Consider the following 26,603-nt stretch of genomic DNA (forward strand, 5'->3'; position numbering starts at 1 on the left):
GTTTCAGAAGGCAAGAATTTTTTTCTATGGTAAATTAAGATCCCTCCCCTCTTTAAGTGGGGGGGGACATACAAATAATATTCAAATTTCCCCATAACTCGAGAACTATTCGAGCAAATGGAACCAAAATTAGCTTGCGGGGGTTTTTAGAGGTAAGATGTTTTTCTATTGAAGGGGGGCTTCCATACAAATGAAGTACGAATTTCCTCGTAACTCTAAAATTATTCAAGCAAATGAAACCAAATTTGGCATGTGGGGGTTTTAGAAGGCACGAATTTTTTCTATGGTATAATGAGACCCATCCGTCTTTTAACAGGGGGGGGGGGATTTTTTCTATGATAGATTAGAACCTTTGCATTCTTTGAGAAGGGGATATCCCATACAAATGAAATACAAATTTCTTCGGTTTTTGGAGGCATGAATTTATTTTGAATTTATTTATTTTATGATGCTTTGAGACCCGTCACTCACCCCTGTGGTAGGAGGATAATTCATTACCATTTCAACCTTTATGATGCACACAAGTGATTTTTCAAAAGAAATTTCTATGTCTCAAAGGTTGCAGGCATTGTACTTATGAACCGCCGACCACGTATTTTCAAAGCCGCCATTGCATTAAATGAAGAATTGAATCTGAATATTTCGCTCTTCTCTTTTAAAGATTCACTTAAACAATGGCACTCACAGATTCTTATAAGCATACTTATGCCAGAAATGCAGTTTACATTAGTCTTTGATCTAATGATCTGATATAGTCCAACGTCACCCTTTCGTACAACCCTTAGGGCTGTATACCTTGTAGTTTTTCTATTTTCGTGCTATTTGGGACCAGTTTCGGGTCTAAATTTTTATTGTCATTTTTTTAAATTTTATTGTAGTCACTTTAACGGCTTATAGGTTATTCGTGACTTCTGCGGGGTTGGAATTTGAACCCGAGTCCTCGGCGTGAGAGGCATGAGTGCAAATCACTACACCGGGATTAATCCTTTTATTTATTTTTTATTAGATGCGTATGTCGTGTTCCACTTGCTTCATCAAATTTAAAATAGGCACTTATTCTTTTTAGATGAGACCATTGCAAATTACAATTAAAGTTTTTGTAAAATCCACCCGTCCCCACCCGCTCTATATAGGATGCAGAAGCCGACAAATTATTATACGGCGTAAGTTAACATATCGAAACAGAAGTGGAAGTTCAAATAATGCGATGTGTGAATACCGGTACAAACGTTTTCTCTCGATTTTGTCGCTCCTTTCCAAGAGGTCAAGACGCTTAAAACGTTTTTGCTTTTTAATAAAATATCATTGTTTTTTCTTTGCCGTTTCTCCTTCAGTTTCCCAACATCGGAAGGACAAAACCTTTTTTAAACATTAGTAATGGTCAAATTTGACGCTATCAAAAAAATAGATTTATTATTGCTTCTACTATCAGTCAACAAATAAGTAGAGTAATAGTGCACTTCCTTCACGTTCAAATTTGTAATTTTTATATGATACACCTTACCCCAGTGTTAATCGAATTTATTCGAGAATCACGTTTCAACTGACACCAATTTCAGCGCAGTTATACGATTTCTATCAAAATTATGAAAATCACGGTTTAAATTTTTAAATTATTTATCATGGCAAAGTCGGATTATGCTAATAGTTAGCTACGTCAACAATTTCATGCTACCGAGATCAAAGCAAAAATCTCCACCGCAAAATGATTCATATTTAAAAATGATCAAAAATAAACTTACGCAACGCGGCCGGCGTTCGAAGGTTGGCTCGTTGCTGCTGTAGGGGCTGCTGTTGAGGCTGCTGCTGCTGCTGCGGCTGAGGCTGGCCGGTGCTGCTCTTCGACGGTGGCCCCAGATCACTGGACGACGAGTTGATTGTGCGCACATCTCGCTTTTTTGCGGGTCCTGCAAAAGAGAAGAACAAACAAAAAAGCCGGTGGTAATGATATGATAATCAATTTTATGCCAATGAATGTATACGCTGAAACCGGAGAAAGGAGCCACCAGCAGCAGTAATGGAAATTGGGCTGCACAATGTGTTCCGTTTCGGCTGCTGGCTGTGCTGGCGAACACGGAACGGCGACAAATTAATGGAACTGTCAACGTTTGCCGAGATTTACTTTTTAATGTAGTTTACGTTGCCGTCGGTAGACAATCAACGACCCATTTCAAACAATGATATTCGAAACACGGCCATCTGCATGATGTAAATTAAGTTCAGATCACAGATCTAAACATGTCTACGTTGTTGTCCCAGATTTCGCAAAGCATGTAAACCCCCAATTTCTCTCCCGTCAAACTGATCACATGCACGAACAACCATCAATCATGGTTCGTCGTTGTCACCTATGATTATTTACGTTGTTTTCTAAGCGCAGCTTGAGATGCGAAAATGGGACAGCTTCAGTGCTTTACACGGACGAGGTGCTATTTGAACTTCAATTTACACCCAAACACAATTGACACTGAGAAGCCTTTCGTGCGCGGTAATATCTTGTCAGAGTGTACACAACCAAACGATAAGATTCATGGCAACCGGGCGCAGTGTACGGTACCACGCAGGAGTACCATGCGGCATCCTTAGTACGACCTTTCTAACAGCCGCAGCTCGGGCCCGCACATCGCGACACGCTCGGTCTATAATTGAAGTAAAGCGCAAACAGGTTTCCAAGCTTTCCTCCATATCGTCCGGTTTGTGATTGCACTTTACCATCCCGGGCCGGGTAGACACGGTGAAGCCCACACAAGTCAAACCTTATGCGCATAAGCTGCTTGAATTAAAACAATAAATACCGCTTATTAAGTTACGCGCCAGCCAGCCAGCCCCGTGGCCCAGCAGCAGCAGCAGCAACAGCCGTGGGTGTGCAGTACAATTCAGTGCGAACAGAAACGGCAAGGCTGCTGCTGGCTGGGAAGCTGGTGCAATCAACACGCGACGTACCAACAACAGGTACGTACCTACTATACGTAAAGTCACTCCGATCATGCTGGGAAGTGTGTAGTTCGGCGGTGAAGACACATCACCGATCCGGCTACCGGCGGTAAGTGAGAAGACAAACCTAAGGAAATAATCACCGACAGTTTTCAATTTATGTACTTGACAGGGCCACTAGGCTAGGCGCTACACTGGGGTGGCAACAACTTTGCAACCATTTTCACTAGCGTTAGGAAATAATTAGCAGCAGGCACAAGGTAGAAGGCGAGCAAAATTAAGTTAAAAACGGTGAACAAGAAATGAACTATAATTTCTTCCTGGCATAAAAGAGAAAACGATGATGAAGCAGGGTAGTAGCTTTTTAGATGAGAAAATATTATGATCGACATTATATTGTAGATTAATTAGAATTGCTACCTAATTTTGAATTTTATTTTTTATTTATCTTAATTTTTTTTCGAAAAAACTGGTTGTATTATATCAAAAACTATTTATTATTGCACTTGGGACGAACCAACTGCCGGTTGAAAGACCCATTAAAAAGTAGACAAATAAATAAAAATTACTGCATGGACAAATAGGTAGAGAATTTGTTAGTAGTTTGGTACGGACGCCTTACCGATCCTTGTGATGTTGGTGTTAATGGTGATAGCACAGTGAAATTAGGTAACACATTTTTAGCGAGTTCTATTACCAATCTGGTGTTCCACAAGGGGGTAATCTCGAACCACTATTGTTCTCTTTATTTGTTGAAGACGTGTGCACGGTATCTTAAAGGAGATCGAGTACAAATTGTTTCAATCGTTGGAATTTTAATGGTTAAACGTCTCCAATATTGCAGTAAACGGCACAAATTTATCGATATCATTGCGAATCGATTGCGGAGGAATTAAATTTTTATCGTCCAAAGGACCGGAAAAAGAGAACGATCCAACATTGAATTTTTTACCCGCTTCTACAAGCTAGAAAAAATGTTCCGGAATTGAAATTAAATTGGAAAAATGGAAGGGTCTATGACTCAGGTCACAAACGCAAGTTTGACGTAGAGCTACGAATGTATACACCTATAGGTAGTGTCCCACCCCTTAATGTTGATACTATGGACCTTTCTATAAATTTCGTAAAAAACTTTAAAATTTGAATGAATTTCATTCTTCAACACTAGATATACCAGCCATTTAGTCATTCTTACTGGTATAAATACCAATAACATACAAATATATTTGTTTTTAATCTTTTAATTTAAAGTAACATTAGGTATATAAAATGTACTCTTTACTTATAGCCACCAAAGTCATTATTTCTGAAAGTAAATGTTTTAAGTCACAGGAATTTTGAGACAAAATTGCACGACCAGTCAAAATTACTGGTTTGGTATATCTGGTGTTAAATATTTTAAATAATAGAACACAACGCGCCTTGCCTCAAATCTGGTACCGTGACCGCTCCTAATTCTGCGCAGCTCCTAATTCTGCGCATTTTTCTTTACATAAGTATTTTTGCATTGTGCATAACTATGATCATAGCGTTATTTTTTTATAAAAGTCTGTTGAATATTACGCCATTATTCACAAACGGGCCATAATATTCGATAGCGAAATAATTTAACGTGAAACTGAAAGTATTTTACATGGCAGAAAACATCGTCGTTAGCACCAACACTAAGATTGTCCTTCTAGAAAATTAACAAATTTATGATCGAAATTCTTTGCAATGATCAAATTAGCCAGCATAATTAGAAAGAATAATTAGTTTTAGTCATGTTTTAGACAAAAAGAGTGATTGCATGCATTGCTTTCCTTAGAAAAATGCGATGCAATAATGCGCAGATTAAGGCACCGATTTTTTATTCATGTGCCAAATTCTGGGCAGTAACGCATCCTACAAAGAAATCACGAAAGAATACGCAACCGCACCCATATAGCTGCAGTATAGAGGCATGAAAATTCAAGTAGAATCTTTAACTTGCATTGATTGGAATCCTGTGCTGTGTCTCGGGGTCCGAACCTACGAGCGCCAATTCATGAAACCATGTCTTCTATTTTTTTTAATGTCCAACCTCATGGGACTGTCCGAGAGTGGGGAAGTGGTTTCTATATGAAAACACAATTTTTAATATTAATCTAAAGTGTAATGTTCAGTATACAGAAAACCCGAATCAATTCGCCCTTCACGTTATCGAGAATAAAATATTCAAATTGAGGCAATCAAAATGATAACAATATTCCTTTGCCACCAGGACAGCACAAGAAGGCCGGATTATGGATTTATTTATGGTAATGGCTAAAGCCGGATTTTTTGGTGTGCTTTCAGCGTATAAAGGCATAAACAGCATGGCAGGAGCATTTATTTTCACTTTTTGGGTGCGCAGAATTAGGAGCAGACATGCGCAGAATTAGGAATATGGGCAAGAAAGTGCGCAGAATTAGGCACCGTGGATAAGTTTACAAAACGAAAAATATACTCAATTGTTAGTCGACTTATAATTCCCATATTTTTTACCAGATATTATAGATCGTAGCTACCCACGTTGTTAATTTAAATCTAGAATACTTAGACTAGAATCAAAAGAATGTCTTAACTGCGAAGAATCATAAAAATGTCTTAACTGCGCAGAATATGGTACGTTCACGGTACGTGGATCAACACGTTCTAATTTGTGATTTCCAATTATTACCTAATTTTGATAGATTGTTAATCAAGTTTTAAATGTAACTGTAGCCACCGCGCAGTTTCAGTGACAAGTCTTAAAATAGCTATATAGACCAGCGAAGCTCCCAGCGCTTTGCATAGTCAACATTCAATAAATAACACAGAGCTACATGTTAAGTAATGGACAAGATTCGAGCTACTGTTTGAAAAAGTTCACACAAAAAATGTACCCAACTTTCGGTACCCAACCCAACATGATCCTAACACCTAGAAAAAAAAGTGAGTATTGTTTATGTGCTCTATAAACGAACTAACTTCTCCTTCTGCCTTTTAACAAAGCAAACAATAAACGTTTTTACCGTAAACGCTGCGAAGGAGATAAGATATCAATCACTGGATATTTTCGTCTTCCAAACTCGCCGTTTGCAGCTCAGTTGTGTCAGGAAAACCTTTGGTTGATGTTTTTCGAATCATTGCTCATAAAGATTACAACATGCATAGGATTTGTATATTTAAACTGGGCGCTTTTGGTCCTTATCTAATGCATTAAGATATTTAAAGCAAATCGCGAAAAATGTCATAGTTGTCCCGGTGAAAATGTGCAATTAAAAACAATTTAACACAATCAAGAACAAAACCATTGTTTTCCTGTTATCTTACAGAAATCAAGGATAGTTTTTATTACCAACCCTTCCCCAACATTGAAGACATTTTACCCATTCGATCCCATTTTATCAGCAGCACGGCGTTGCCACAACACAACACATTCTCTTTTCAATACTCTTCAAATGAAATAATACTTCCCAAGCAGAGACATCAAATTGGTCTAGGTTTTGTCGTCGTAAAAAATGTTCGACGTGTTGAGATCATCAGAAAGTTTTCTCACTTTTTCTGGCGCACTTTTCTAATACAGACATCAAATTAGCCTAAATTTAGTCGTCGCACGAAAAATATTTCGTCCTGTTTGGACGAGGGGATATTGCCCTCTTTTCTGGCGTACTTCCCAAGCAAAGAAATCAAACTGGTGTAGGTTTAATCATGGCTCGAATGTGTCGGGAAGCTCAAAATCGTCAAATGGCGCAGGTTTTATGTTTCATACGCTCAGTTTCAAACAAACAAATTGCATATAAATACCATTTTACATTTCAGGTAATGTTTCGTCACAAAATGTTGACTTTTTCATGCGTTTTAGAGAAAATGTTTTTTTCGCCATTTTTTCAACTTTTTTTCCGCCATTTATCACAACTTTGCACTGTTGAAAATACAGAATAAATGACAAAAACTGACAGATTATCTCACACACACATCAGATTGATGTCTTATCTCTCTTGTGATCTAACTATTGAAGTTCAGCAGTAAACAGGTTTTGAAGACTGGATATAATATATCATACGCTAGGACATAATGGGTTAAAACTTTGCAGACGTCTTTTCCAACCAATCACGAAGACAGGATTTCTAGCTAGGGCTAGGGCTAGGGCTAGGGCTAGGGCTAGGGCTAGGGCTAGGGCTAGGGCTAGGGCTAGGGCTAGGGCTAGGGCTAGGGCTAGGGCTAGGGCTAGGGCTAGGGCTAGGGCTAGGGCTAGGGCTAGGGCTAGGGCTAGGGCTAGGGCTAGGGCTAGGGCTAGGGCTAGGGCTAGGGCTAGGGCTAGGGCTAGGGCTAGGGCTAGGGCTAGGGCTAGGGCTAGGGCTAGGGCTAGGGCTAGGGCTAGGGCTAGGGCTAGGGCTAGGGCTAGGGCTAGGGCTAGGGCTAGGGCTAGGGCTAGGGCTAGGGCTAGGGCTAGGGCTAGGGCTAGGGCTAGGGCTAGGGCTAGGGCTAGGGCTAGGGCTAGGGCTAGGGCTAGGGCTAGGGCTAGGGCTAGGGCTAGGGCTAGGGCTAGGGCTAGGGCTAGGGCTAGGGCTAGGGCTAGGGCTAGGGCTAGGGCTAGGGCTAGGGCTAGGGCTAGGGCTAGGGCTAGGGCTAGGGCTAGGGCTAGGGCTAGGGCTAGGGCTAGGGCTAGGGCTAGGGCTAGGGCTAGGGCTAGGGCTAGGGCTAGGGCTAGGGCTAGGGCTAGGGCTAGGGCTAGGGCTAGGGCTAGGGCTAGGGCTAGGGCTAGGGCTAGGGCTAGGGCTAGGGCTAGGGCTAGGGCTAGGGCTAGGGCTAGGGCTAGGGCTAGGGCTAGGGCTAGGGCTAGGGCTAGGGCTAGGGCTAGGGCTAGGGCTAGGGCTAGGGCTAGGGCTAGGGCTAGGGCTAGGGCTAGGGCTAGGGCTAGGGCTAGGGCTAGGGCTAGGGCTAGGGCTAGGGCTAGGGCTAGGGCTAGGGCTAGGGCTAGGGCTAGGGCTAGGGCTAGGGCTAGGGCTAGGGCTAGGGCTAGGGCTAGGGCTAGGGCTAGGGCTAGGGCTAGGGCTAGGGCTAGGGCTTTATGTGTACAATGGCGAACAGTGATGCGTACCAAAATTATGCTTAGATATTCTGTGACACCCTATATTATGTTCAAACTGATCAATTAGTCATTCTCAAAGGTCAAACAAATGAGATAATTTAACTTTTCTTTGTTAGGTAGCATACCGCGCTACTTATTCAAAAACATAACTTACCATTCGCTAATGGACATAAATTTGACAATATTTGATGCAGTAAAACATCAGCGCTGGTTCCTAACCAGCCGGTTGGCTGCCAGCTTTTCATATCGCCGTGAACGACTCGCTGGGAAACACTAATTTGCATAATAGAATTGGTTAAACTTTGATTTTATTTCATCCCACCACCCCACTGTGTTTGCCGGAAACAGAGAAGCTGGTGAAATTGTTCATCAAATATGTTACGCCGAAAGTTGAATGTTTTTGTGGCTACAAAAGGTTCCGAATTTTATCCCTTTTCGCTTACATTCGTTCTCTGTCAAATATTGAGATATTCTTTTGAATTTCAGTGTGTGTCATGTATTTTTTTACGAATTCATTATATATGAGAAATAAATGACAGAATTTTATGGCAGAATAAAACGCTTTTTGATACGTTAGTTACCTGCCCGTCTGGTTATCAATTTCGTAACGAAGTTTCAATTTGATTTCGATTATTGTCACCGGATACCAGGAATCACGGATAAAATCGACATTCGTTTTTTGGAATTTTATCCTGAAAGGATGCTGTGAATATAAAACAGCAAGCATACATAAACCGTTCACACCGTTTGGGAATTTCAAGCCATATTTTTTTCCATTCATTCCTGTAGCAACGCTTTAGCCAGATTTCCCATGTTGGGTAAATTTCACATCCTCTATAGATACTAGAAAATCTTAGCTTTAGCTTTATTGCTTGCTTTACGGATCAGATTAGTACATTCATCGCGATTAGCGATATAACAGGAGATTCCCGATGGATCTTAGCGAACGGGTAAAATCGGTAGCGCGGTTTTTTATGGGCCATGAAAAACGGTTTGAATTTTTCACTTCCACATAATTCATCCTTACCAGCAGTGTGGCATCGCTGCTGGCTGGTGCTAGCTTATGATATGAAAAAGCGGAAGCTACCTGGATTGATACTTTTACCTCAGACCAGAAGGCTGAATGCACCACAGAATAGAAACTAGGATGTGCTGTTGATGCTTTTGCCCTGCGGGCTTCGCTTGTTTGCCCGTAGACGTTGGAATAAAAATAGCGATAGGAAAATGTGCTGGATCTCATACGGTCGGTCGGTGCCACTGATAAGCTTGTGCAGCTTGATGCTGATATTTTATAACATTTTCCAGACCGCACGATAAACCAGCAGGAAGGTATGAGATTTACATCCGATTATCCCCTAGGAAAATGTTTTATACAAACTGCAGCGAAATGCTTAGAGGAACTGGCACCGTTCATGATGGCTAAGTTTAATCCAATTCGTTGGGATAGCATATAAATTACTTCCCAAACTGCTCATTACACTCATTCTTCCTCATTCTGGAACTGTTTCTCTCTCTAGTGTATCATTACAATGATGATTCTACTGTCGGGAATTACAAGCGCGCACTAATCGTCTTAAATGATATGATTCCGTTGTGCCATTTTCCCAGCGAACGGATCTCGAGACTCGTCGTTTGCTCTCCCGGCTAGCTAGCCGTTTCAGGTTCCAAAACTTTCTGCTATCCCCATTTTATCGATGCATATAATTTCCAGCATTTTCATGCAAGCGGTCCGTAGTGGCGTCATAAAACTGTTGTACTGCCACTACTAGTATAAATAGTAGAAATAGCAATTAGCATCCCCTTGGATAATAATGGTGCCGATTTTCCGGACGGAATGGAACGACAAACATAATCGCTTTTTGTTTTAAAATGCATTCTTTTGTTCACTGTGGAGAAGAATTGCAGTAAAAGCTAGTGATGGTTATGAATGGTTTAGTAGCATTTCGATGTTGAATTTTACGATAAGTGTTGTTTGGTGAAAACATCAAAAGAATTATTCTCAGTTGTAACATATTACAGGGCGGTATCCAATGAACATGTGTTTTTTTTAACATATGTGCTTATGTGCTTCGCATTTGGTATAAAAAATCAGGGATACAGAATGGACTTTGGACCCAATTGTTGCTTTTTTATTTCTGCATGAACTAGCACATTAGGATAAAGCCGCTAAACTACGATCATTCGGTATTACACAAAAGTGCGTAATTTTTCAATGGTGGTGTTTTTAGAGAAGTTTATTAGCTAATAAAATAAGGCGCATCTTTTTACACTATTAGTGTGACCGTAAAGTCCCTATTATCCCTTATTTGAACTGGTCGAAGATCTCGAATATTATTTCTATGACTTTCGGCTATTCGTCATTCAGACAGGCATGTTTCGGCCATTCAGCCATTCATGCATTTTCGGGCAACTTAGTCTATACAACTTTTATATAAGAAGCAAAAGACACTAAAACAAAGCACAATATAAGCCGCATCTGTCAAATGGGACATTTTCCACAATACTGCAAGGGAAACTTGTGTCTAAATTAGCATGTTTGCACAAATGGATCTGATGAACCACAAAGCAGTAGCTTGAGACCATTTTTTTTTATTTTATTCTTCAACGTCTACGCTTCAATGCAAATGCTTCAGATGCAAAGGCTCAGATCGGGAGGGAGAAATTCTTTCGTTCTGTCATTGAAAGACATAGTCTTCATCTGTTAACCGATCAACACGGTCTAAGGTCTATCAGAATCTGTTTAAAACTTGATTTTTTCGTCATTGCTACTTAATCAGTTTGTTACCAATTTATAACAGATTACGTTAAAAAAATATAATAATGTGTTATAATATTGATATAGCCCGATCGGGTAACAGTTGATTTGATTCCGAGTACTGGAGAGTGACAAATGAGAAGAACCAGACCAAAAGTTGTATGCTAACTGTGGTTATAGCCACGTCAGCACAGAAAAAGGTACAATACGAGAGAATACAAGGAGCACGTGCTCGTTGGTGCAGAGGAGTTTCGCCAGCAAGGAGCAGTTTGGAGTTTCTACAAAACGGTGATGTGTAATGATAATGCTTACTGACAAAAAAACGGAAGCAATCAGGTAGAAGGGGCACTTCCGGATGTTGTAGAAAAAAGAGCAAAACACGGAAATCAGCAGGAACACCACAAGAATTGCGACGAGCGATAGCCAAGCTGTGCAGCCACCAACACAGGAAGTTAAGAAGGCAGTCAATAAGCTGTTTTTGGGAAAGGGAGGAAGTATCTGATGTGAACAATAATTAATTGGATGACCTGGAAAACTTCGATTAAGACCAAAAAAAATTTGGTTGTGCAAAAGCACATGGATCCCGCAATCACGCTCTTTCAGTTGGTACCCGAATGTTTTACTTACTAAACTACTACCGCCCGTATCATTCATTCTATCATTCTACATTCACACCACACACTTCTCTTGTGATGATTTTTTTGATGACTGCCGCCGAGAAGGTAGACTGTTATCTTTTCGATCAGTGCGATAGAAACAGGCGATCAGTATGCTGAAAAATGGCTAAGCTGCTGAAAAGGACGGTATCCCGGCTGAACTTCTAAAATCGGTCAGCGAGGAGCGAGCGACTATACGAAGCAATCCACCGGATCTTTGTCAGGACTTGGGAGGAAGAACTTGGAGTGTTTGGATTGCCTCATTTGCCCTAGTTTAAAAAAGGACATCGAGTCGAGCGTGAAAACTATCAAGGCATTACATTGCTCAATTCTGCCTATGAGGTGCTCTCTCGTATCCTGTTTGGAAGACTGAAACCATTAGTGGAGTCCATCGTCGGCAAGTACCCAGCTGGTTTTCGTGAGCGTCGCTGCACAACGAAGCAGTTTAGCCTGTGTGAGTTACTGGACAACATCCAGGAGTACAATTTGCAAACTCATCATTTGTTTGTGGACTTTAAGGCGGCATACGATTCAGTTAAACGAAATGAGCTGCGGCAGATAATACTAGAACGCGGTTTCCCTACGAAACTAGTTAATCTGATACGTGCGACACTCGATGGATCAAATTTATGCGCCAGAATAGCGCGTGAGAGCTCAGCCGCTTCTGTGATGTTGATAGAACTGAAGCAAGGGGACGCACTCTCTAACATACTATTCAACATTGCCTTGGAAGGTACAATACAAAGGACAAGCGTGAAAACGAACGAGGCTATCATTACAGAATTTCACATGCTTATTAGTATTGCGGAAGACGTTTGTCTATATCGTCGTAATCAACTCTATAGAGCAGTTAAGGAGGCCTTTAGCCCTTTTAAATTAGAAACAGCGAGGCGAGATTAGTACTAACCAGGGCTTCGACCGATCCTTTTTTTCTACCGCAGTCACACCAACGCGCATTCAAATTCACACCGTCCGTTTAGAGGTGGAATACGAACGCTATGCATAACACAACTGGCAGTTTGCTCAGTCAAACGCCGATTGCACGCAGCAGAACGAACGCGTTCTAAAACTTTTTGACATTTTTGTTTCGATCAAGTTGCCTTTACCGTTTGGAGCAGCGAATGACTGCAAAACAGTCAAATGACTGGCAATCACCACGCTAACGAAAAGCAACCGCACAATCGTATGATTCAATACTACAAAAAAACAACCACTACATGTGCATGGAAGAAGTCGGTCGGACTCCGTCCAATACAAACGAATATTTTGCTTGCGTCGGACCGACGTCCGGGTGTTAAACTATTACTGTGAGCAGCCGATTTGGAGACAAAAAGTGAAACGTAAAAATACGTCACCGTATGCTTCCAGGCAGTTTGCAGTTTATATTCTCAAAGTTCAAAGCAAAACGGGAGATCGACTGAGATGTCGCATGAATTGTAAGACGGCAGCAGCGCAAGCGGCAGATTGACTGGATTCAAAAAACAGTCAAATGATCGCTTAAAAAGCGGAGTTTGAATGCGGAAAGTTCGCATTCACGGCAGTCACATTAAACTTCCGATCCCTTTTCAAGCCCTGGTACTAACCATTTACACCGTCAAAACGAAGTACACGATTTTTCGCAGGGATCGTAACAGTCCAAATGGTGTTGGTGCCAAGCTAGAGCTGGATGGGGAACGATATAAAGCAGTGGAGAAATTCATATTCCTTAGTACGTTCGTAATATGTGGCAACGATGTAAGCCGCAAAGTAAAACGACGAATTGCAATCGCAAATCGGGCTATATATGGATTACGTAGCTAACTGAAGTCCTATAGTTTGCAAACTCGCACAAAAATGGCGCTCTACTGAACGCTAATCCTCCCGGTGGCTGTTTATGGACATGAACTATGGACGCTAAAGAAAGCAGATCGACGGGTGCTTGGGATTTTTGAGCGTAAAATTCTGGGATCAATACTTGGTGCCAAAATGGAAAATGTATTTTGGAAAGTGAGGAAGCGCTATGCAAAGAATTGAATCAACTGGAAAATTTGGCTATAAACCAAAAATATATCGCAGTGATGTCAGGTGGCGTTCGTACACACGATCTTTCGATTGGTACCCAACTATTTTAATAGAATTGGGAGAACAAAACAAAATTAGGCGTGGGACTACCTAATACAGCAGGCGGCAGTAGTTTAGTTAGTAAAACAGTCGGGTAGCAAAAATAAAAGTCCAACCAAAAATAAAGTTGGGTCCCAACCGAAAAATCGGTTGGAGTTCGCACTCACGATTTTTCGGTTGGGACCCGACTTTATTTTTGGTCTGTACCAGTTCATCCAATTAATCATTTTGCGCATCAAACACTTCCTCAATTTCCAAAATAGTTTACGTCATGGCCGCATATAGTTATATACAAGTAAATAAAAAAATGGAAAATGGAATATGGCGCAGACGCATGAACCACGAGCTGAATCAAGTACCATATACAAATATGCTGATATAGTGAAGGTAGTACAATGTGGCAGGCTGCAGTGGGCTGGACACGTGTCAAGAATGTCCGACGAAAGAGTAGCCAAAAATATTCTCAGCAGAGAATCAGGAAGAAGTCGTAGACTTCGGCACAGACCTCGCACTCGGTGGATGTGCGTACAAGTGGTATTCGAGAGGATTGGAGGACGGCAGCCTAGCACCGACAGTACTGGAGGACCAGAATTCATTCGGCGCCGGATCAAAACGGGCCGTCAACACTGAAGTTAAGGAAAGTTAAGTAAGTACGTGGTATCTTCCAAGAATTTCGGAGCTTATAGCTTGACTCTTGCTTCTCTGCCTGACTTATCAACCGCTCGCGTGTACCTCAAGGCAGTAACATGGGATCTCCTCTGTTTTCGCTGTTTGTGAACGATATTGCTTCGCTGCTTGGATTTGGATGCAAACTTATGGCTGTAACTGATGACTTTAAATTACATTCAGTGGTTTGTTCCATAGACGATTGTATCCGGCTTCAAAGGCTCTTGGATGTGTATGTTGGCTGGTGTCAGAAAAATTGACTTGTTATCAGCATCGCCTAATGTCAAGTGATGACTTTTCATCGCTTCGCTAGTCCGGTTGCGTTCAACTACCAAACAAAACAGTATGTACCCACAAGTGTCGATCGAGTCAATGATCTTGGGATACTGTTTGACACCAAGCTCACGTTCAACTTGCATCGTACCACGGCAATATTGAAAGACTGTCAACAGCTCGGTTGCATTGCTAAAATTGCACGTGACTTCAGTGATCCTCACTGCTAATTCTAATTGGAAATGCTTGCTTGGTTTGGTGCCCCTATCATTTTCAGTTAAAAACATGGATGAAAATGATTTTTTTCAACACTGCTCTGAGGGAGAAACAAAGAACAGTCATACAAAAATAAAATCGTCGAAAGAGGAGTGTGTGGTGCGAATGTAGAATGATAAAATTGGAGTATAAAACAAAACTAGGTATTAGACTGCCTAATATAACGGGCGGCAGTAGTTTAGTTAGTAAAACATTCGGGTAACAACCGAAAGAGCGTGGTTGCGATCCCCACCTGCCATTGCAGAACCCAATATATTTTTATAAATTTTCTGGTTCATTCAATTAATCATTTTTCGCATCAAACACTGCTTCCCTTTCCAAAAAAATAGACATAACAAAAATTTTCGTAAAAATATCCGAAATTAAAGCTTATTTTTTGAAGTAAGCTTGTTTTCTGATCGAAAAATAATACTTTTCTTTTTTGACTCTCAGTATTACATTCTGTTCGATGTACAAGCAAACCAGGCCACCGAGTTTAGTACGCCATTATGAGTTACATAACACACACACAATAGCAAGGGTCGGAGGAAAATACGAAAAGAACAATGAATGGAATCTAAGCCATAAACAGCAAGACAGGTTAGGTTATTAGGCTGTTCGGTCAAGCAAGCCACAACCTTAATCAAAGCACTGACCAACGAAGCAAGTCAGCATAAAACAGACTTACATTGTGTCCTATTAAATACCATCTGTTTCCCAAGTGTGTATCATAAATTTGAAACATCAATCTCTGCCATACATCGGCATTGGTGCTGCTTGCTCGGTAGTTAATACATAGTGGATAGCCATTAGTGAACCAAAATGAAATGATCTTACCTCACTATAGTGCTTTGAGGTTGTTTGTGAAAAATTTTCTGCTCCTCCTATGATTACGTACTTAGTTAACCAAGCCGTTAAAAATACTCGTATAAATGCTCTGATTACTATCCAACACTACTTTGATATCTTAATACATCAATATTCTGCTAGTTAAACTTTAGAGTGGAAAACGTAAAGCGTTTTATTTGCTTCATACAAGAACCGTTACGATTGGATATAAATACCAAAACCGAACAAAACCATTTTCCGGTAGTTTTCTTTGTATGCAAATTTTTAAACTTTGTGTGCTCGTTACAACCGGATTCGTTGGGTTCGTTTTCATAAAACCCTTCAAATAAATCTTGTTTCCCACAGCGACGTACGACGACGACGTCGACGTCTGCAAACCATTATGTATTCTCCCTTTTTAGCATGAATTCAAAAATAGAAACAAAACTGCACTACCCGTATGTAGGGTTTATTTCTAATTCCCGTCGTAGTAAGTAAAGCCATTCTAATTTTCATCATTTGTTGGATGGATTTAATGAATACTCCAAAAGTTCTTGTGCTGATTTGACTAAAATACACTTACCTTCCTATCCGTGAACTTTGAAATCACTGAAAAGCGATTATTAAAGCTTATTACTGAAATTACGCATCTGACTTTATTTCTTAAATTGGTCGTACCGTTTTAAAATCCGTCCATCCAAATTTTTCATCGTCCGAACTAAGAATCACAACAATGTTTACGAAGCTAACGCGCATGTATTTGTGTAGGACGGCGTGACAAATATTATTCTGCAAAATTTCTGTAGATCAGGCAAGTTTTCCTGGCTGTAGAATAACGACAATGCCTTGCGTGAGTTATTTTCATTTATGAATGACGGAATTTAAAACGATCAGTCGACATTTTCTTCTTCGTCGCACGAAAAAACGTAGGAAATTTGGCTGCTAGTAATTATTTAATGAAAAAAGCATTTAAATAGATCTCAGTTCACTTTGCTTGATCGCGTATGATAGACAACAAACTAAATTATTAGGGAATAACTAGTTTTGCATTGAGTGTCATAAAAATGCTGATATTTTTAATAATTTGTGTTGGATAGGACCGGAATAGGCAATTACGACGAAGCAGCAACATACCCTACATCTAAATTCACAAACCTGTTCGTGCCCGCTTGCCGAAACTTCCGAAACGTTCCCGCTCGATGACCTGAGTGTGGACGTAACGCTCGGAAGCCGACCTCGTCAGTTTTTCCTTGGAACCGTGCGCTCCCATAGCCGCCGGAAGTTATTGTGTTCTCTCCACGCAAACAAACAGCAATCAGAAGGTGTCGTCTGGCCGTTGAGGGCGAGCCAGGTTCATCGTCTAACTGTACAGCAGTAGGTACGTGTACGTCACGATGAGCGCTTCTTCCTCCAGGGAAGACATTTGCGATAATTAGCAGAACTGTCCCGTTGTACGATTCCGAACTGTCACGCGCAATGGTACCTCACCTTACTTACTGTGGTGGTGGTTCAGTTAATTAGAAGTCTAATTAGCACAAATAGTTGCCCCAACTTGGAAACTTTTTCACAACCTTTCCACCACTTCCAATTGATGGAGCCAAACAACTTAATTCAGTTCATGTTTTTTCCGCACTACTTTCCACTGTCATTCACAAAACCATAGTATAAGTAAGGAATTTGCTTCCCACCATTTCCCACCACATTGTCGTTTACTGACATGACCTTGCCACGCTACAACGGACGGGCGGCTGCTGCTGCTACTCCCGTGTCGTCCCGGGTACCGAGCCGGTGGGAAATTTAATTACTATCAACTTCACTTTGTTACACGACGACGGTTGCTGCACCCCGAATACAATGCACGACGAGGACGACGACGGCAGAGATGCATTCCACTGCACTGCACTGCACACTGCACTGATGGCTTACCACTTGAGCTCTGCGACTCGTCTTCACTTAATTTCGCGCCCTCACATTTGCAACGGGGCTCTGTGTTCACTCACTATTGCACTGCTATTTTGCTCTCTTGAGCTCACTGTAATTCGATTTGTATGGCACTGGTAATTGTGTTTCGTTTAGTGTGCCTGCCGGGTCGAGCGAACCCCGGTAATTCGCCGGATGATCCACAATGCGTCTTTCTTTGCTAATTGGGTGAGTTCAAAGTGTTAGGGAAAATAAAAAAATAACCACAGCTTTTGACTGATTGGAGAAGACATCGAGGAGGCAAACGTGACAAGATGGTTCCAAAAATTAACACACTAATGCTATAATATCGAAATTAAAAACTTAGATTTTGAACGAAGAAAATATCAAATGAGGCACCTGAGTTTATTTGAATTGATAATGCAACACGTAAACGTTCTTGGATAAACACAAGTCAGGTGGATTTCAAAAACCATAACGCACAATCTTACCTAAAAATAGGTACATATGATGATTTCTCATACTAAAAATCGAAATTCCACACTAAATATATGCAGAAGTAAAAATAATATAAAAGTCAAATCTCAACAGAATAAAATTCAGGGAACCAGTTCGCAAGTTATTCAATCTACTAAAGATATAATTTAAATGATTTTATTCGAAAGAAAAACTGGTGCAATTTGCTGTGCCTTCCAGTTTTAATATCCATCATTTAAATTATTCATTTGGAGACACAAAAGCTACTAAATTTATGTAAAATATGCAGAAATATAGATCAGATGGTGATATTGGGTGTTCTTGTTTCTTTGTATAGCAACTATAAAATGATTTTTTACTCAAAGCATGGAATTTCAAGTTGACCATCTTGGAACGACACAACGACGATCGGATAATAACACCTAAAGTGATAAACGATATGTTAGTTTAGCGATTTCAAAAATAATAATGTTTATACAGATCAATGTTTTTTAAGCACTTCGTTCGGATAAATATAAAAGACCGCTTTGCAATGAAAAAACACATAAACGTCGTTCAAAGTCAGGCTCCGGTTGTTCGGGAAAAGCAGTAATTCTATGAGGCATCACAAAACGCAAGATGACTGCCAGTTTTACTTAAGCTCTTTCACCAGAATATCAATCTGAAAGTATGCTTTTGGTAGCAGCTGAACAAAACCAATCATACATTGATGATTATGACCACTGTTTAGCAGTATATAAAAATAGGCACTTGAATTTGAAGTTATTTTTTACGTTGTTATATGACTGTAAAATTTACTGTTTTACTTTGGAAGCGAATTGAAAGTTCGCTGAGAGTACCTTCATACGGCGTAATATTTAATGACTACTTTGAAAATGATTAATAGCAAATCTTAAGAAACCGACAAATGAAAAAAGAAATGATGTTGCTGAAAACGACGGCCACATTTTATCCCTGTACCTCCATTTACTTTGTCAGTTAATGTTATATTTTCTAAATGTGGTCCCTAAAATAATTACTAGAGTTGCAATTATAGAGATTGTCAAGTTACAATCAAAGTTTGCTTGTACTCTATTTAGCGTTTTATGACCAATTTCATAAAACTGGAAATTGGGGTGAAATGGAGAAGGCAATTAAGAAGCATCCAATATAGCTCTAGTCATACCAAGTGCCTACCTAGCGCCTCCACGCGGCCATACCCGGAAGCGCTCTATCCTTAAGTTTAAGTTGCTGAGCTGTTGTACTATTCAAACACTAATAACTTTTTGACTAACGTCAAATTTTCACATATATTGTACTTTGTAATCGCCTTGCTCCACGAACACGGACGACAAAAGTATATACTAAGTGTCGTACAAATCGGTCTGGAAAAACTAAGTATTTGTAGGATGGCGCTTCTATTATTAAGTACTGATCACAAAAATACCAGCCAATTAGGTTGAAAACTCCTCACTTTCGGGTGTAACTGGATTTAAAATCGAAGTTGAAATTGGTCTATGAATTATATTTGAAATTGGATTTGAAATCGGACTCGATATAGGGCATTTAATTGGACTTGAATTTGGACTATTTTGAACTTGAAATTTGACTGAAAACCGGACATGGACGCCATGTCCTGCACTCAGTGCACCTATTTTGATTATTTAACTGTAACAGCTTAACCTCAACCACGTAAAATTCGAAAATTCCTCAATGTATTGCTTTAAGTTGAACTGCAAATTTCACTCAAAATTAATTTGAAATTAAGACCGAAATTGAACTTAAAATTGATATATTGATATAATTGAAAAAAATTAAATTTGACTTAATATTGAGCCAACCAAAAATTGGAAATAAATTAGACTTTAAATTGGGTTCAAAATCGCACATGCAAATCAACTTAAAATTGAATTTAACTTAAAATTGAAGCTGACATTGAACATTAAGGGGTTATATACAGTTATGAGATTTAAAAAAGTCGATTTTTGTAGAATTTTTCTAGAGAAAACCCTTTAACTGATTAAAGTGTAAATTGTATGTGTATATTGTCTATAGATTGATCGAAGGATTTAGCCAAATAAACATTTTTGACGAAATGGCGGCTTCTTAAACATATAAAATCGATTTTTGGTATAAATTTTGCTCTTAAATTATCCATAAAATAAGATATGTTGATCGGCGAGGAAAGCCCTTCGATTAATCTTTAGAAAAAACAGAAAATCGATTTTTCGAAAATTATTACTGTATATAACCCCTTAAATTAAACTTGAATATGGACTGATTTGAACTTGAAATTTTACTAAAAACCGGACATGAATAGGAAACTTAACACGAAGTTTTACTTGAAATTAAAATTGACATTTTTCGACTTATTCTCTCACAGGTCTGTTCTGCTTTTTCTATTTTCCATTTTTCCACTTTTTGTTTCGTTTTTTCTCCATTTCTGTTCTGTTTTCTTCGTTTTTGCTCTCACTTTTCATCTGGTTTTCCTTTCTTTTTGTCTAATGTTTCCTGTTTTATTGTTCCATTTTTCTTCGTTCCAGATTCCTTTCTCCTTATTTTCAGTGCTGTGTTTCCTTATGCCTTTCTCTCGTTTTTTGTTATTTTCTTTCCCGTTTCCAGTCTTTTCTTTTCTTTTTCCCTTTTCTTCGTTTCCAGTTTTTGTATTATTTTTTACCCCCTTTCTTTTTTCTGTGTTTTGATTCTGTTTTTCGCTAACTTTTCTTCTTTTTTATCTCTCGTTTTTCATTTTTTTTCTTTAGGTTTCTCTCATTGATGCTCCGTATTTCTTTCTGTGTCTCTTTTTCAATTTCATTTTTCATCTTTCTCCGTTTTCCTTGTTTTTTTGGGTTCGTTTCTCCCCTTTATCTGTCTCATGTCTCTACCCCTTGCTCCTGTTTTGTTCCTAGATTTTTTCTCTTTTCGACTTCTTCTGTATAGCATTTATCGTTCGTTCGTCTTAAGTTTTTTTTCCTTTATTTGCTCCGTTCCTCCTCTTATTATGTCCTGCTCTACCTCCTTTTCTATCTCGATTTTCTCCTTTCTCTCTCGTTTTTTTCTTTTTCTCTCTCGTTTTTTTCTATTTCCTATCTCATTTTTTTCGTTTTCTTTAGGGTTCTTGCTTCATTTATGTGATTTTTATTCTTTTCTCTTCCGTTCTTTATCTTTTTCAGTCCAGTCTTCTCGTTTTTGACCTCGATTTCCCTCTTTTTCTCTTCCGTTCTTTTCTTTTTCGCTTATCATTCAGATTTTATGTCCTATTTTCCCTCCCATTCTGTTATTTCTATCATGTTTTTTCATGCCAGTTTTTAATCTTTTCTATCACGCGTTTCTTCTTTTTTCTAACTCGTTTGTCCAGTTCCTGACCCGGTTTTCTTCGTGCTCTTTTTCGTGTTTTCTCATTTTGTGTCATTTTTCCTATTTTGTTACTTTTTCTGGAAAGCAGCAGGAGACGGACCACCTCTAGATCACTCGGTAATCCATCTGTGAGTACGCTAATAAAACATTTTGATAAGAAATTGTTTGCGTTGTTTGGTTCCTGTGATTGTTGAATTAAAAATTTAGGAAAATCGAGTTTTTCAATTATGTATTTTCCTGTATGGACTCATTGCCGTGACCAGCGTTGTTGATCTATTGTAATGTCACCCGAGTGTTTGCTTTATAACCTGCGCTGCATTTCTTTTTGCTATACAGTAATGTTCCGATTTTGTCAGCCCCATGTTGAAGTTTGGGCTGACTAAATGAGGAAACTGAAAAAATCGGGACATTTTTTTATCGAAATTTTTTTCAAAATTCAAGACTTGTAATATCGAAGGCTTCTACTAAAAACTAAATTTTGACTCTCAGTTGGTCAACCGAAAGCTTAATGAACCGAGCACAGCACCCTGGTCCAGAACCTTTTTTGGTGCGCATTAGCTTAGAGCAGAAAAACTTGGGTTTAGGTTTATGGAACCTTTGGAAGAGTTTATTAAAATTAAACGTTCTATCGTCCAGTGGAATTCAAATTTTGATTAATCACCCTAACAGTGCAATAAAAAATTTATTTTTCTTCAGTTTCAATATAACACATTGATGTATTCTGCAAAGTTTTACAGCATATTATCACAAGAAATTTTGCTGAAGACAGTAACCTTCTCTCTCTTCAGCAAAGATAGAAAAATCCTATTTCCCATAAATGAAAAATCGTTAAAATCAGTTTTGCTATTTTAGCTGTTTTTGTAGTTGCTGCATGACTTTTTCCTGTTCTACAAAGTTGTACAAATAGTAAAATTACACAACATTGCTGAATATAGTATACTTCTATCTTTGCTTGTTTAGGAACTATAGAACTTTTATTATAAAAATACCCAAATTTTGACCCCGAACATTACTGTAATAGCTATTGAGTGAGCGATATGTTTATTAAATTATATGCGTGCTTCTGTGTATTTGGGTTTACCCTTCCTCAGTGCTCGAATGCGAACCGCGTTCAGCGGATTTAGTTCTACCCCTGGTAGTATTCTTTTATCTGTCAGCTCATGAACATGACTACTGAACTGCTGACAGTGTTTGTCTTTTTCAGTTTTCTATCCTTCAAAACAATTCATTCATGAATTGCAGTGCTGAATGATTGCTCGACTAACCTGTCAATCAATTTTTTTTATTCTTGACTGATATTTGTGATCTCAAAGCTGAGCTTTTTGAACTGCCTGTTTTTTAAAATCAACCAAAACCTGGCTGAAGAAAATAAATTAAAACTTCGGAGCAATGTTTACGTTTACTGTGATTTCGTTTGCCGTCGGCGGCAGTTCAAAATGAAAGAATGATTAACATTTGATTTCATTAACTACTGTCGAGGACATATGAATGTAGAGAACAACACGAACATGAACGCAAGTGATTCGTTCGAATCGTTGGTTTCAGGTTGGCAATGCTGAGTTCATTTCATCTGTAGTTAAAACAGTAAAGAATGGGCACGAGCGGTATATTGCATCAATTCAGGCGTATTGCATAAATTGAATGAGAGATTTCTAAGCACTGCCCTGCCTTGAAAGCTTGCTCTACTTTACCCACTCGAAAGAATGAAGGAAGGAAGGAAGGGTTACGAGGGACCTGAGAATAAACTCATGCAGAAAATTGACATCAAATGGCTTGATTCTGCTAAGATTCGAATCCAAGACCACTCGCTTGTAAAATTTTATCAATAAAAGATTAGAAATTGACAAGCAAGCAAAATATATTTAAAAAATTCCAGTTGAGAGAACATAATTTTCCAATTCCTCGGAGTTTACCGTCATAACATAACTTTACATTGGATTTAAAATGGAAATAAATTAGTTTTAAATCTAACTTGGTACTAGACTTGAAATTGAACTTAAAATCGAAATTTAATTAAACATGCATTGATGGATTGATGGACATGAAATTAAACTTGAAATTCAACTTAAAGTAGGAATTGAAATTGGACATAAATTGCACTTGAAGTTGTGTTTGGAATTGGACTTGAAGTTAAACTTAAAATTGGACATGAAATTGGTGTTGAAATTAGGTATGAAATTAGAGTTAGAGAGCCAATTAGGTTGAAAACTCCTCACTTTCGGGTGTAACTGGATTTAAAATCGAAGTTGAAATTGGTCTATGAATTATATTTGAAATTGGATTTGAAATCGGACTCGAGATAGGGCATTTAATTGGACTTGAATTTGGACTATTTTGAACTTGAAATTTGACTGAAAACCGGACATGGACGCCATGTCCTGCACTCAGTGCACCTATTTTGATTATTTAACTGTAACAGCTTAACCTCAACCACGTAAAATTCGAAAATTCCTCAATGTATTGCTTTAAGTTGAACTGCAAATTTCACTCAAAATTAATTTGAAATTAAGACCGAAATTGAACTTAAAATTGATATATTGATATAATTGAAAAAAATTAAATTTGACTTAATATTGAGCCAACCAAAAATTGGAAATAAATTAGACTTTAAATTGGGTTCAAAATCGCACATGCAAATCAACTTAAAATTGAATTTAACTTAAAATTGAAGCTGACATTGAACATTAAGGGGTTATATACAGTTATGAGATTTAAAAAAGTCGATTTTTGTAGAATTTTTCTAGAGAAAACCCTTTAACTGATTAAAGTGTAAATTGTATGTGTATATTGTCTATAGATTGATCGAAGGATTTAGCCAAATAAACATTTTTGACGAAATGGCGGCTTCTTAAACATATAAAATCGATTTTTGGTATAAATTTTGCTCTTAAATTATCCATAAAATAAGATATGTTGATCGGCGAGGAAAGCCCTTCGATTAATCTTTAGAAAAAACAGAAAATCGATTTTTCGAAAATTATTACTGTATATAACCCCTTAAATTAAACTTGAATATGGACTGATTTGAACTTGAAATTTTACTAAAAACCGGACATGAATAGGAAACTTAACACGAAGTTTTACTTGAAATTAAAATTGACATTTTTCGACTTATTCTCTCACAGGTCTGTTCTGCTTTTTCTATTTTCCATTTTTCCACTTTTTGTTTCGTTTTTTCTCCATTTCTGTTCTGTTTTCTTCGTTTTTGCTCTCACTTTTCATCTGGTTTTCCTTTCTTTTTGTCTAATGTTTCCTGTTTTATTGTTCCATTTTTCTTCGTTCCAGATTCCTTTCTCCTTATTTTCAGTGCTGTGTTTCCTTATGCCTTTCTCTCGTTTTTTGTTATTTTCTTTCCCGTTTCCAGTCTTTTCTTTTCTTTTTCCCTTTTCTTCGTTTCCAGTTTTTGTATTATTTTTTACCCCCTTTCTTTTTTCTGTGTTTTGATTCTGTTTTTCGCTAACTTTTCTTCTTTTTTATCTCTCGTTTTTCATTTTTTTTCTTTAGGTTTCTCTCATTGATGCTCCGTATTTCTTTCTGTGTCTCTTTTTCAATTTCATTTTTCATCTTTCTCCGTTTTCCTTGTTTTTTTGGGTTCGTTTCTCCCCTTTATCTGTCTCATGTCTCTACCCCTTGCTCCTGTTTTGTTCCTAGATTTTTTCTCTTTTCGACTTCTTCTGTATAGCATTTATCGTTCGTTCGTCTTAAGTTTTTTTTCCTTTATTTGCTCCGTTCCTCCTCTTATTATGTCCTGCTCTACCTCCTTTTCTATCTCGATTTTCTCCTTTCTCTCTCGTTTTTTTCTTTTTCTCTCTCGTTTTTTTCTATTTCCTATCTCATTTTTTTCGTTTTCTTTAGGGTTCTTGCTTCATTTATGTGATTTTTATTCTTTTCTCTTCCGTTCTTTATCTTTTTCAGTCCAGTCTTCTCGTTTTTGACCTCGATTTCCCTCTTTTTCTCTTCCGTTCTTTTCTTTTTCGCTTATCATTCAGATTTTATGTCCTATTTTCCCTCCCATTCTGTTATTTCTATCATGTTTTTTCATGCCAGTTTTTAATCTTTTCTATCACGCGTTTCTTCTTTTTTCTAACTCGTTTGTCCAGTTCCTGACCCGGTTTTCTTCGTGCTCTTTTTCGTGTTTTCTCATTTTGTGTCATTTTTCCTATTTTGTTACTTTTTCTGGAAAGCAGCAGGAGACGGACCACCTCTAGATCACTCGGTAATCCATCTGTGAGTACGCTAATAAAACATTTTGATAAGAAATTGTTTGCGTTGTTTGGTTCCTGTGATTGTTGAATTAAAAATTTAGGAAAATCGAGTTTTTCAATTATGTATTTTCCTGTATGGACTCATTGCCGTGACCAGCGTTGTTGATCTATTGTAATGTCACCCGAGTGTTTGCTTTATAACCTGCGCTGCATTTCTTTTTGCTATACAGTAATGTTCCGATTTTGTCAGCCCCATGTTGAAGTTTGGGCTGACTAAATGAGGAAACTGAAAAAATCGGGACATTTTTTTATCGAAATTTTTTTCAAAATTCAAGACTTGTAATATCGAAGGCTTCTACTAAAAACTAAATTTTGACTCTCAGTTGGTCAACCGAAAGCTTAATGAACCGAGCACAGCACCCTGGTCCAGAACCTTTTTTGGTGCGCATTAGCTTAGAGCAGAAAAACTTGGGTTTAGGTTTATGGAACCTTTGGAAGAGTTTATTAAAATTAAACGTTCTATCGTCCAGTGGAATTCAAATTTTGATTAATCACCCTAACAGTGCAATAAAAAATTTATTTTTCTTCAGTTTCAATATAACACATTGATGTATTCTGCAAAGTTTTACAGCATATTATCACAAGAAATTTTGCTGAAGACAGTAACCTTCTCTCTCTTCAGCAAAGATAGAAAAATCCTATTTCCCATAAATGAAAAATCGTTAAAATCAGTTTTGCTATTTTAGCTGTTTTTGTAGTTGCTGCATGACTTTTTCCTGTTCTACAAAGTTGTACAAATAGTAAAATTACACAACATTGCTGAATATAGTATACTTCTATCTTTGCTTGTTTAGGAACTATAGAACTTTTATTATAAAAATACCCAAATTTTGACCCCGAACATTACTGTAATAGCTATTGAGTGAGCGATATGTTTATTAAATTATATGCGTGCTTCTGTGTATTTGGGTTTACCCTTCCTCAGTGCTCGAATGCGAACCGCGTTCAGCGGATTTAGTTCTACCCCTGGTAGTATTCTTTTATCTGTCAGCTCATGAACATGACTACTGAACTGCTGACAGTGTTTGTCTTTTTCAGTTTTCTATCCTTCAAAACAATTC

General features: G+C 38.4%; 1 protein-coding gene across 2 annotated transcripts in view; it reads right to left on the minus strand.

Annotated features, from left to right (window-relative positions):
* The window catches only part of LOC128743604 (serine-rich adhesin for platelets), a 374,341-nt gene that overhangs the window by 148,711 nt on the left and 199,027 nt on the right, over positions 1-26,603 (minus strand). For both annotated transcript variants that reach the window (XM_053840207.1, XM_053840208.1), the window contains exon 5: positions 1,743-1,907. In XM_053840207.1, coding sequence (XP_053696182.1) covers positions 1,743-1,907 — 165 coding nt within the window. The remainder of the gene's footprint in view (positions 1-1,742; positions 1,908-26,603) is intronic.

Source organism: Sabethes cyaneus, chromosome 3 (assembly GCF_943734655.1).
Source record: "Sabethes cyaneus chromosome 3, idSabCyanKW18_F2, whole genome shotgun sequence".
Taxonomy (NCBI): Eukaryota; Metazoa; Arthropoda; class Insecta; order Diptera; family Culicidae; genus Sabethes; species Sabethes cyaneus.